The following is an 11,275-nucleotide window of genomic DNA, read 5'->3' on the forward strand; positions in this document are numbered from 1 at the left end:
CGGGCGCGCGCGAAGAGCAGCAGAGAAGAGCAGCAATCTCTCTCGGCGCTGAACATATGGACATAATATATATGGAGTCCGAACGCCCTTCGTTCTGTCGTCTAATTGAGTGAAGCCAACATCTAGAATGAGAGCGAGAATAGAGGGGCTACAGTTTTCTATTTTGTCACCTTTTTGTTGCGCGTGCATCCACTTCTCGTTCCTATAATATTATAGAGCGCAACAGCATCCCGACTGGCAAGCAAAAGTCTTACTTAACCCATTAACGCCCAAACCCATACAGCACAAATGTTCAATAGATATCCTAAGAATGTAGAATATTCGAATATTTTTAGAACGTTCTTAGGATATCTGTTGAACATTTGTGCTATATGGGAATGTGCTTAAATTTTACGTTGATTTTAGCCATTTATTTTACTACGGAAATGAGGTCTGTTGTTTATAAAGAGTACCATTCCTACCAATTTCGATGTCGCTCTATCGAATAGCGTTGAGAAAATTTAAAAAAATCGTAATTTATGCAAAATTTTTGCAAAATAAAATAAAAACCCGCATGTTTTTAGGGCTAATTTTTTCTTCTTCCGCTATTTTCTCCATAAAAACGTGTTAGTATCACCATAAAACGTGTTACTATGTAATGTATTGTAGTACTATTGACTCTGAAACAATTTTGATAACCAAATATAAGCAAAAATTCGAATTAAACGCTTCAAATCGATCGCCATTTTGGTACCGCCATGTTTGTTGAAAAAAATATCCATGGCATATTTTTTAAGTTAGTCTCGGGAACACGTTTTAGATACTTTCCCGAGATATTAACACATTTTCATGAAGAAAATAGCAGAAGAAAAAAAAATTAGCTTTAAAAGCATGCGCTTTTTTATTTTATTTTGCAAACATTTTGCATAAATTGCGATTTTTTTTTAATTTTCTCAATGCTATTCGATAGAGCGACATCGAAATTGATAGAAATGGTACTCTTTATAAATAATAATCTCATTTCCGTAGTAAAATAAATGGCTCAAATCAACGTAAAATTTCAACACATTTGGACGTTAATGAGCGTTTGGGCTTTTTTCACAATTTTTTATGATAAACTGAATGAATATGCGAAAATATTGTTTTGACATGTATTTATACAACATATAAAGAAAAGAAAAATATAATTTTGATCAAATACTCAATATAAGGGTACATGCCCTTAAAATATATAGTTAAAATATATTTCGTTTTTCTTTTCAAGATCGTCATTTTGCAGTAATATCTTGAATTTCGGCGGTTTATTTAAGCTGAATTTTAAGTAAATTTTAGGTAAAATTTAAGGTAAAATTTCGGTAAACTTGTCGTTATCGTGTGAACCACTATAATAGAAATTGAGTAAAAGTTAACAAAATTGCAAGTATCTTAATGAAATATTATTAAATTTTCAGTTTTTAGTAAAAAAATTAATATTTCAAAATCAAATATTTTCACGAGTTTGTCAGTGGTTCACACGATAACGACAAGCTTACGGAAATTTTCTACTTAAAATTCAACTTAAATGAACCACCGAAAGTCAAGATATTACTGCAGAATGACAACCTTGAAAAGAAAAACGAAATATATTTTAATGTACATGTACCATACACTTATATCGAGTATGTGATCATCAAAATTACATTTTCCTTCTCTTTATATGTTGTATAAATACACGTCAAAATAACACTTTTGCATTCAGTTTGTCATAAAAAAATTGTGAAAGAATAAGCACGATTTTCAGGCAATCTGATCCTCCAGTCCCTTTAAGTCTTATTGCACACTTTGTCTGTGCAGGAAAAACAGAGAACAGAGGTAGCTGATGTACATGTTGGCTTCACTTTTCTGTATGTGGAGTCTACGCATATTATATCTATGGCTGTGCATGACGCATGCTGAAGAGTGCGGGACAACGGCATCGCCGCGGTGGCGAACGGCAGTGGTGATGCACGATATGCATACAAAGAACCTGGCGAGAGCGTGATATCCGATGACTCTTCTTTAATCGCGGTCGGCTCGTCAGATCCCGGGGGACGTCTCGCAATCGCGCCGTCGGGGCAGTAGTAAAGCCGATTGTTAACGTCCGGATGAAAATAGAATCGCCGTTGTCGGCGCGCGAGTTGGCGGACTGCGATTCGATTTGCTGAAATTACGGCGATACGCCGTGAGAGGCGATCACGGTCAGAGCCGAGGAGGGAAACGATTACGTTACACAATGTGTGGCTTGTTATTCGAACTCTCCCACCGGTCAAAAGTGAAGGATCACGAGCATTGATCGCGGGGCGGAATATTCGAACGACGGATCCATTGTGTCCCGTACGATTGTCCCGCATTGGACATGACATTTCGTGCAGCGAGTTTTGCGGTCGAAAGGTTAATAGACAAGAAAGCGTGGAAGATGGAAATTAAATTAAATACTGGCGAGACATCAGTAGAAATGTGAAAGTTCAATTATATAAAAAAAGTCATATCTCTCTCTCCCGCTACAGAAACATAATGAACGTTTATTTACGAAGTAGACTGGCGCGATCCATGTGTTCTAAAAATATCGCGATGTTTTGGAGTCGAGAATATCGCGTCTATGTGAGCGACGAGCAGACGAGGAGAGAAAGATAAAAAAAGAGTTGGAAGTAGAGATAATAGAGAGAGACTGACGCAGATTACGTAAGATTTTTCGAGGACAGTCGCGGAGAGCGGGTCTCTCTCTCTCTCTCGTGGTGGAGCTAATAAATAAGCCGTGACATCGAGAGAAACAAGAACGGAAGTAGCGCAAATTCGGCCATCTCGATTCGACCGATTGGACGGAAAAACGATGACGGGGATAGAGCGGCTTCGCCGTTGTCAGAGTATTCGTACATGCACTAGTTGTCTTTGTCGTTGCGTGGGTGACGTCAACGCTTCGCTGGCACGACTCCTTATCGCTCAAAGATACAGCGGGATAATCGAATCCACGAGATACCGCGGAATTTGCATGCTGGCGTTAACGCGCTGCAGATAAGCGCTGGGAAAACGTTGCGGAGGAACGGCGTATGAGGATGTATAACGAATATGAAGCTGAAAATTTACATTTCCGAGTATATCTTGACATTTAGCGCAATCCAGTTTCTCCTCATCTTAAGGGACGCTGGAGTCGATGGCGAACTCGAACAATACAGAGTCGATAATACAGAGATGATCGTCACTAACATAATCACGCTATCCTTTTCGTATTTTTTTTTATATACAGAACTTTCATAAATGTGCGTTGCTTTGTTTTACCATATTTAACGGAAAACTGAACTATATATGTGTAGAAATCTTTCTGCAAACTTTTTCGATGTTCTTAAGGGGATACTGAAGCTAAAAACTTTACCGACAGAACACTGACATTTTTCTACAAAGTTTATGTGTTGGTTACACAGAATTACAAATGCTTTTACGCAATGAAAGTACGTGCAAAAATAAATAGGAGCATTGCTCGATATGTGACGAAAACGAACAAAAAATTTGTAATGTAAAATCTCAAGCTGTCAGTTAGCGTAATATTTGCCTGATTCAAAAGTTTCCGCAGCTTGTATATATTGAAAGTGTGGATGCTCCAAACAGAAAAATTTTGAAGAACATTGCTGTACCTTTGCATATACATTTGGAAGCTTAAAAATATCGAAAAAAGTTTACAGAAAGATTCCCACACATATATGGTTAGGTTGAATACAAAACAAAGCGACACACATTCATGTAAGTTCTGTATATACAAGAAATACGAAAAGGATAGCGTGATTATGTTAGTGACAATCGTCTCTACATTATCGACACTGCTCGAGTTCGTCATCGACTCCAGCATCCCCTTAAGCTTCCAAATGAAGGTGCGAAGATGCTTCCAGACGCGAAGGTAGAGCAATGTTCTTCAAAATTTTTCTGCTTAGAGCATTCGCACTTTCGGTATGTACAAGCTACGGGAACTTTTGGATCAGGCAAATATTACGCTGACAGCTTAAGATTTTACATTAAAAATTTTTTCTTCGCTCTTATCACATATCGAGCAATGCTCCTATTTATCTTTGCACGTACTTTCATTGCGTGAAAGCATTTGTAATTCTGTGTAACCATTCTTGCAAAATACATTAAAATAAAAAAAATATATGTATATAATATATATATATATATATATATATATATATATATATATAAAATAAAAAAAAATATATATATAATATATACATATTTCATGGAACATTCTGGTAACTTTTTTAAAATGAAATATTGTCAAAAACACTCTAAATAGCACATTTATAAGGTTTCAACTGTCCGATCCTAAGTGGTCCCTATTAGTACCAGTAATATTTAAAGCGTTAAAGCAAATGCAAGAAATGCAAGAACATTTCACAGATTTATTTAATCGATCGTAAGTGTTACTTTATGGATAATACGAACTTTGCGGAAAAATGTCAGTGTTCTGTTGGTAAAGTTTTCAGCTTCAGCATCCCTTTAATCCGGAGACGCGCGTTTAACAAAGCCCATGTTGCATTTCTTTTTTGCTTTAACCCTTTAAATATTACTGGTACCAATAGGGACCACTTAGGATCGGACAGTTGAAACCTTATAAATGTGCTATTTAGAGTGTTTTTGACAATATTTCATTTTAAAAAGTTACCAGAATGTTCCATGAAATATGTATATATTATATTTTTTTTTATTTTATATATATATATTATATACATATATTTTTTTTATTTTAATGTATTTCGCAAGAATTTTTAACATGCATTTTCTTCTAACGTCATTAAAAAGAGAGACAATTCGAGGGCCTTTAAGGGGATGCTGAAGCTGAAAACTTTATCGACAGAACACTGACATTTTTCTGCAAAGTTTACATCGCATTGGTTACACAGAATTACACTACGGATTGGAAATGGAAGATTGCGGATTGAAGATTAGATTTTGACGAATCAATGCACTTTGATCTTGACCTACTTGGCTCCAATTGGTCAAGTTCCAATCTTCGCAATCCGTAATGTGACACGGGCTTAACAGAGAAAATCTTGTTTTCCAGGCATCGACGATCGATGGACGTCGCAAAGGCGCCTGCCTGTTCTGCCAGGAGTACTTCATGGACCTGTATCTCTTGGCGGAGCTGAAGACGATCTCGCTGAAAGTAACCACAGTGGACATGCAGAAGCCGCCGCCCGACTTTCGCACCAACTTCCAAGCCACGCCGCCGCCGATCCTGATCGACAACGGCGACGCGATACTGGAGAACGAAAAGATCGAGCGGCACATCATGAAGAACATCCCCGGCGGGCACAATCTGTTTGTACAGGATAAGGAAGTGGCCACTCTCGTGGAGAACTTGTTCAGCGTGAGTGTCGACTTTTCTTCTTCTTTTTAATCCGGTTGAAAGTGAAACTAATCGAGCGGCCCAAGTGTCGCCAAGCTGAGCTATGTCTCTCTCCCTTCCTCTCTCTCTCTCTTTCTCTCTCATTTTCTCTCTTCTTCCCGTTCCCTCTCCTTCCCTAACTAGATGAGAAACTACATGCTGTGACCGCGTTGCTCGTTTCCTTCCAGAAACTCAAGCTGTTGCTGCTGAACGCGAAGGAAAAGGACAGGGATCCTAAGTCGTCGTCATTGATGGCGCATCTGCGCAAGATCGACGAGCATCTGGGCCGCAAGGGCACGCGCTTCCTCACCGGCGACACCATGTGTTGCTTCGATTGCGAGCTGATGCCGCGGCTACAGCATATCAGGGTCGCCGGCAAGTACTTCGCGGACTTCGAGATACCGGAGACCCTGGTACACCTCTGGCGGTACATGCACCACATGTACAGGCTCGACGCTTTCCTGCAGAGCTGCCCAGCTGATCAGGATATTATTAACCACTATAAACTGCAACAGGTGAGACGCGCTCGCGTCCCCTCGCGCGCTTCCTTATAATTGCCGGTCGACATGACTGAATTGAATAATTGCCGCGTTTCTCGACGTCTAACTTACGCCTGCAACTATCTGCCTGTCTCTCTCTTTGTGTCGGTCGCGGTAAACCGGCAATTTTTGTATGTCTTCCGACGTGTATATGATTATAACAAGCTCTCCGTTTTGCAGAGTATGAAGATGAAGAAGCACGAGGAGCTGGAGACGCCGACCTTCACCACGAGTATCCCAATCGAGGTGAACGACGACTAGACACACCGCACGCGCGCGCGCGCGCGTGCGGACTTTCCCTCGAAGTCGAGTCTGCGATCGTGTGACTTCGATTAGACATCGAGATCGGCCGGCCTAGCGAGACGACGACGAATCGACGCTTCAGGAGCGGAGTTTCAACGGCACGCCTTTTTGTAATTTAATATCAGCGATAAATACCAGCAATGAAAACGATCGATCGAGTCCGTTGGGACTTCTGTCTTTCCCAGCTGCCAAGCTCGCGGTCGTCGTCGCGTTCCTGATCGGTTCATATTTTCTACTAATCATTGTTAGATTGTCTGTCATCGAGCCCTCTTCTCTTTCTTCTTCTCTCTCTTTCTCTCTCCTTGTCTTCTATTTCTGCGAGGATTCGAGTCAGATGTGAACGCTTTTTTACCGCAAACGACGCGAAAACGTGTACAAGTGCATTTAAGGCTTTTCGAAAAATCTTACAAACGAAATTCTTAGATTATCTCCTTCTTTTCTTCTCCCACTTCGTTGCTATACTTTTTCCCATTACGTACCGACAGGTGTACGTAGTTTTTGACCTGAGTAGTATTAGTAAGATTTTAATTTGCTACTGTTGATTTAACGAATGAGTTTATTCACGGAAGAAGCGATGGTTTCCGCCATTCCGGCGATATGAGCCGCGGAAACCGACAAACGGTGAATGCAAAAGAAACGTATGCGTCGAACGGAACAACTGAATTGGTGCCATTGCTTATATAATTTTGGGATCTTGTAAAAATGATTCTTTCGCATAGAAGTACTATTTCGCGAGACGTACTATTATCATGTAGGATAAAACGTAGGTAAACCAAATTGGAGTACGAATTGTGAGACGTTGCGTTACTGTTTCCAAGTTGCGAGCATAAAAACGGTTTTCTTGCACTTTAGACTTCTTCTTTTCCATCGTCACCACTCCTTCGTATCACAAGAGTTATATCGTAAGAATCAAGATACTTAAGCATGACTGACTCACTTGCATTAATGAATTTAAAGGTATGGAATTGCAAAAAAACAGGTTTTTCCTTTAATACAACTTTAAGGTTTTACGCGTTATCGTGCGGCTGGTGCATCATTTCCGATATACGTAGAAGGAGAAGCGTCCTTCGTCAAACACGCGATCCAGAGTGCGTACGTTTCTTCTGGATTCCGCAACGTAGTACGAGACATCTTGTTATTCCCGTTTCATTGTTAGCACGTTTGTCTATTGAGTTATAAATGAGGTGAAACGGAAGACAGGCATCATCGCGAGTGATCAATGTTCGGCAACATTTCTTTCTCTCTCTCTCTCTCTCTCTCTCTCTCTCTCTCTCTCTCTCTCGAGTCGGACGAGTTGAAAGCATTTAAAAAAAAAGAGAGAGCAGCATCTCGACTCCGCTTATTTACACTAATACACAATTCACTGCGCTCTAAAAGCAGAAAACGAAAAACGAGCAACTGTGTCTACTCGTTATTCCGTATTAGTAATTCTATTATAATTATTATTACTATTATATATTATTATTTTGGTTTATATATCCGTAGAAATGTCAATATACCAGTGTTTACAGTAATCCGTTACACCCCGTTATTTATTACAGCGAAAATATCCAATGCGAACAACAAGTCCTTTTGTCTCTCTGTACTACGTAATCCTAATGATCGATAAGGCTCCTGCCTACTCACGGAACTCTACTTTTAGTCGATGACGTCAAAAGCGAAGAAATTCATTCCCAGAATTTCTTCAAAGGTACATCTAAATACGAAGATATATTCCAAGAAATGACTCTTACAATCGATTCAGAAAATCTCTAAATTACTTCAAATACTTTCTTTTAGCTTTACAGTAAATAACCATAAAATTTATGTGACATGCAATATTTTGAAGCTTAATTAATTTAAGCAATATTTTTCTTCATTATTTTCTCACGTTAATCTTGAATTTATAGATTGTTAGAGAGAAAGAGAAATGTTCGAAATATTTTAGGGGTATGATTAATCGGTTGCAAATGTTATTTTTTGGTTATATCTTTTCATTTTGACATTGTAAGAATTCCAAGCATGCATTTCTCGCCACACCTGGCGTCATAAATCAAATACCCACAGCAAGTAGCCAGGACTCAATGACGATCAAAGGATGCTACGTTTATTCAATATATGTAGTAATTTTAAATATATTAAAAAAAAATCGCATCTGTACGACGGGTACGCGAAGATGAGGTAAGTTCTGCGCGCGAAGTCGTGGCATTCGCGAGATCAGAAATGGCAAGAAACCATCTCATCTCGGAACGATGCAACTTTCAGATTATCCGCGAGTTTTTCCTCGGTTTTGACCGGCGCTCTCCGTCACTTTCGCCACTTCGTCACTCCAGTTTCCCTGCCGCGGTCACAGCGCGGTATTTTTGCGCGAAGATCCGGAGGACTCGCGTACGACATGTCGGAGTCTCGTACGCGCTTTAAAATAGCCCGCGCCGCCCCTCCGCCGCGTGACTGCGGCGAACTATTATGACGCGTCTTCCATTCATAAATAGGATGGCACTTGTCGGCGCGGCGGCCATCTTGATTACGCGATCACGCCAGTTTCCGTGTTTCGGCCGACCGTCGCGACATTCTCGAGCGCGCTGCTCTGAGAAAATCGGCGCGCGCTCGTCGGGGAGGAGGGTGTCGTGCGCGGGATCTCGCGGCAGCGGTCGACCGACCTGGTGCCGAGCAGCGCGGTGGTCGGTACGCAGTGCACAGCTGATCAGTGGCTCCGACGGACGGTAGCTGTGCGGTTTGTCGTCTCGAGAGTCCGTTTCGCGAGAGAAGAGCGCTGGACAAAGAAGGCCGGTGCGGGTCGGCCGCGTGCGTGCACAGGTGACAGGTGAAAGTCGAGAACGAGAAAGATAGAGGGAGGGAAGAGAGAAGAAAGAGGGACCGCGGCGGAGCGAGCGCGACAGAGAGAGGGAGAGAGAGAGAGCGAGCACGAGTGAAGGCGCGCGCGCGCGAGACACAGAGAGAGAGAGAGAGAGAGAGAGAGAAGGAGAGCGCTGCGGTGGACGACAAAGCGCGCGGATTCTCTCGGCGAGCGACCGGAGTGCCCCTTCCTTCTGCCGCGGACGAGGAGAAGGAAGAAGAAGAAGAAGAAGAATAAGAGGAGGTGGTGCACAGAAGCAGCGCGAGCCGCTCGTCGGACGTTTCCGATGGTTGCCGTCCGGTGAGTCGAAACGTCGTCTACTTGTTCAATCGTCGCGGGGACTAAAGTTCGGGTCTAAAAGCGGTGTTCTTCGGATTGATCGTAGTCGTAGTTGTAGCCGTCGTCGTCGTAGTCGTCGTCCGTATCGATGAAGACGGCGACGGCGTCTCGTACTCTTTGTCGAGAGAAGGAGGAAGGGAGCGCGGAGCGGAGCGCACTCTGACTTTTACTCGCGTCGGACACCCCACGCGGCACGAAAATACACCTGCGATGGAATGCACCGGATGGATACACCGCACCGCAACAACAATGCGTGTGCGTTCTAGAGATTCGAGCATTGTAGGGCCGCTAGTTCTCTCTCTTTCTCTTTCTCTCTCTCTCTCTCGCGCGCACACACACACACACATACACACTCTTGTTTCGCTTGTGCTTTCCCTTCTCTCGCTTCCTGACTAGTTTGTGATAACGAAATCTGTTCCAAATAGCAGTAATCTGTACAAATAGTCATTATATAGTCCCGGATGGAATTTCGCCTGCGATCTGAGACCTTTTCAGACAAAGGAGGAGGTCCGTGATTTGTAAGGTTCATGTTGGACGTGAATGCACCCGAAAGATATATGGTCTGTTCTTTTCAGCTACACTGCTGAACTGATGCAATGAGTTAAAATGAGACAAGTATATCTTTTCTCATCTTTAACTTCTTGCAGTTCAGCAGTGCAGCTGAAAAGAACAGACTCATAATCTCGTCTTTAGTGAGATTCTTGTGATTGTGGCCTCAAGAGGACCTTAAACAAACGGGAAATACTCTGAGCACTGAGTGTTACTTCTTTTCTCTCATTAGAAGAGAAGTAGAAGAGACTCTCTCGGTCAAAGCTTTCGTTTAAAACATAGGAAATAGCAATTGGAGTTCTTGTTTGGGCGGTTAGAATATTTTCCATTTGGGGTTTCAGTGGAATCTTCTTAAAGCCACGTATATAAGATGATTCCATGAAGAATGAGATTGTTTTTTTCGGGTATGCAATAACAGGTCTTTGTTCCATCTGTCCTTATCGGTGTTTACTGCATCTCACAGGACAAATACGGGATAAATAATAACATACGAATATACATTCGAATTTGGTCTAATCTTCGTTGTCTATAATTTAGCGAATCGCGAGCCTCTTTCGTTCTCTATCCCTCGGCTTCCTCTCCGACGCTCTGCGTCGTATCCACTAGCGTTGGAATTCAATTCAAAGTTCAATTGAAATTTAATCCCTCGCTTAGCGAGAACAGAGAGAGTTCAAAGACACGGGAAATTTTCGAGTTGCCAAGTCACCTCCGCTACCATTCGAAGTCCATGCTCCCGGAACTCGTGCTGGTTTCAATACTTGCGTAAGCGACTTGTGATAATCTTGATTGGATATTCCGTCCCAACAGTAAGAAAAAAAAGGACAGAGAGAGAGAGAGAGAAATAGATAAATAGAGACAGAGATACACGGCGCGATTTGCATGCAAGCGAGTAAGTTCTTACGCATTTGCGTAAAGTCGTAAATTCACGAGGTAGAAACGCAAATAAGCGGGCATTTCTTTGACACACTGCGACTATTTAGAGTCCTGTTATTTTTAACTGAACTAACCACTGGAACTTGGTTCCTTTTCCTTTCAATGCTGGTTGTGTATTTGTCTCACTCTACACTCAGAGAAAAAATATCTAAGAAATAGCATATATATATATATATATATATATATATATATATATATATATAAACGGCAGGTATTAATAACATATTTACTTATGTCAATACAAATATCTTTCAAATAAGAAAATATACATTTTCTTGAGATCTTAAGGAAGCCTTAGCCAGATCGATCAAAGGGTTTAGGAGTTTACAGAGAAACAGAAATAGATATTCTATTTTTTATATATATATATATATATGTACATATATATATGTATACACATACATA

The 11,275-nt window shown here is 41.3% G+C and overlaps 2 protein-coding genes across 8 annotated transcripts in view; both read left to right on the top strand.

The window, feature by feature from the left end:
* The first annotated feature begins 5,016 nt into the window (after window positions 1–5,016).
* On the top strand, window positions 5,017–7,727 carry LOC116844509 (chloride intracellular channel exc-4-like). The gene is made up of 3 exons (XM_032816102.1): window positions 5,017–5,353; window positions 5,560–5,886; window positions 6,091–7,727. Exons 1-3 carry the CDS (start codon window positions 5,105–5,107, stop codon window positions 6,169–6,171), a joined length of 657 nt encoding a protein of 218 aa, XP_032671993.1. The 5' UTR covers window positions 5,017–5,104; the 3' UTR covers window positions 6,172–7,727.
* A 1,478-nt stretch (window positions 7,728–9,205) lies between these two features.
* LOC116844507 (TGF-beta-activated kinase 1 and MAP3K7-binding protein 2) overlaps window positions 9,206–11,275 on the top strand; it is a 35,542-nt gene continuing 33,472 nt past the window's right edge. For 6 of the 7 annotated variants that reach the window (XM_032816095.1, XM_032816096.1, XM_032816093.1 and 3 more), the window contains exon 1: window positions 9,207–9,349. The gene's annotated coding sequence lies outside the window, so the exon portion shown is untranslated. Of the gene's footprint in view, window positions 9,350–11,275 lie in introns of all 7 variants that reach the window. The other variant, XM_032816099.1, reaches the window with a different exon arrangement.

This window comes from Odontomachus brunneus, unplaced genomic scaffold (genome assembly GCF_010583005.1).
Source record: "Odontomachus brunneus isolate Ranch 3 - 2012 unplaced genomic scaffold, Obru_v1 Obru_scaffold_042, whole genome shotgun sequence".
Taxonomy (NCBI): domain Eukaryota; kingdom Metazoa; phylum Arthropoda; class Insecta; order Hymenoptera; family Formicidae; genus Odontomachus; species Odontomachus brunneus.

Bases quoted from the DNA above. Each gene is read 5' to 3' on its own strand.
- LOC116844509 (XM_032816102.1), top strand. From the start codon at position 5,105: ATGGACCTGTATCTCTTGGCGGAGCTGAAGACGATCTCGCTGAAAGTA. The intron at 5,354-5,559 runs GTGAGTGTCGAC...GTTTCCTTCCAG, and splicing joins TCGTGGAGAACTTGTTCAGC to AAACTCAAGCTGTTGCTGCT. The intron at 5,887-6,090 runs GTGAGACGCGCT...TCCGTTTTGCAG, and splicing joins ACCACTATAAACTGCAACAG to AGTATGAAGATGAAGAAGCA.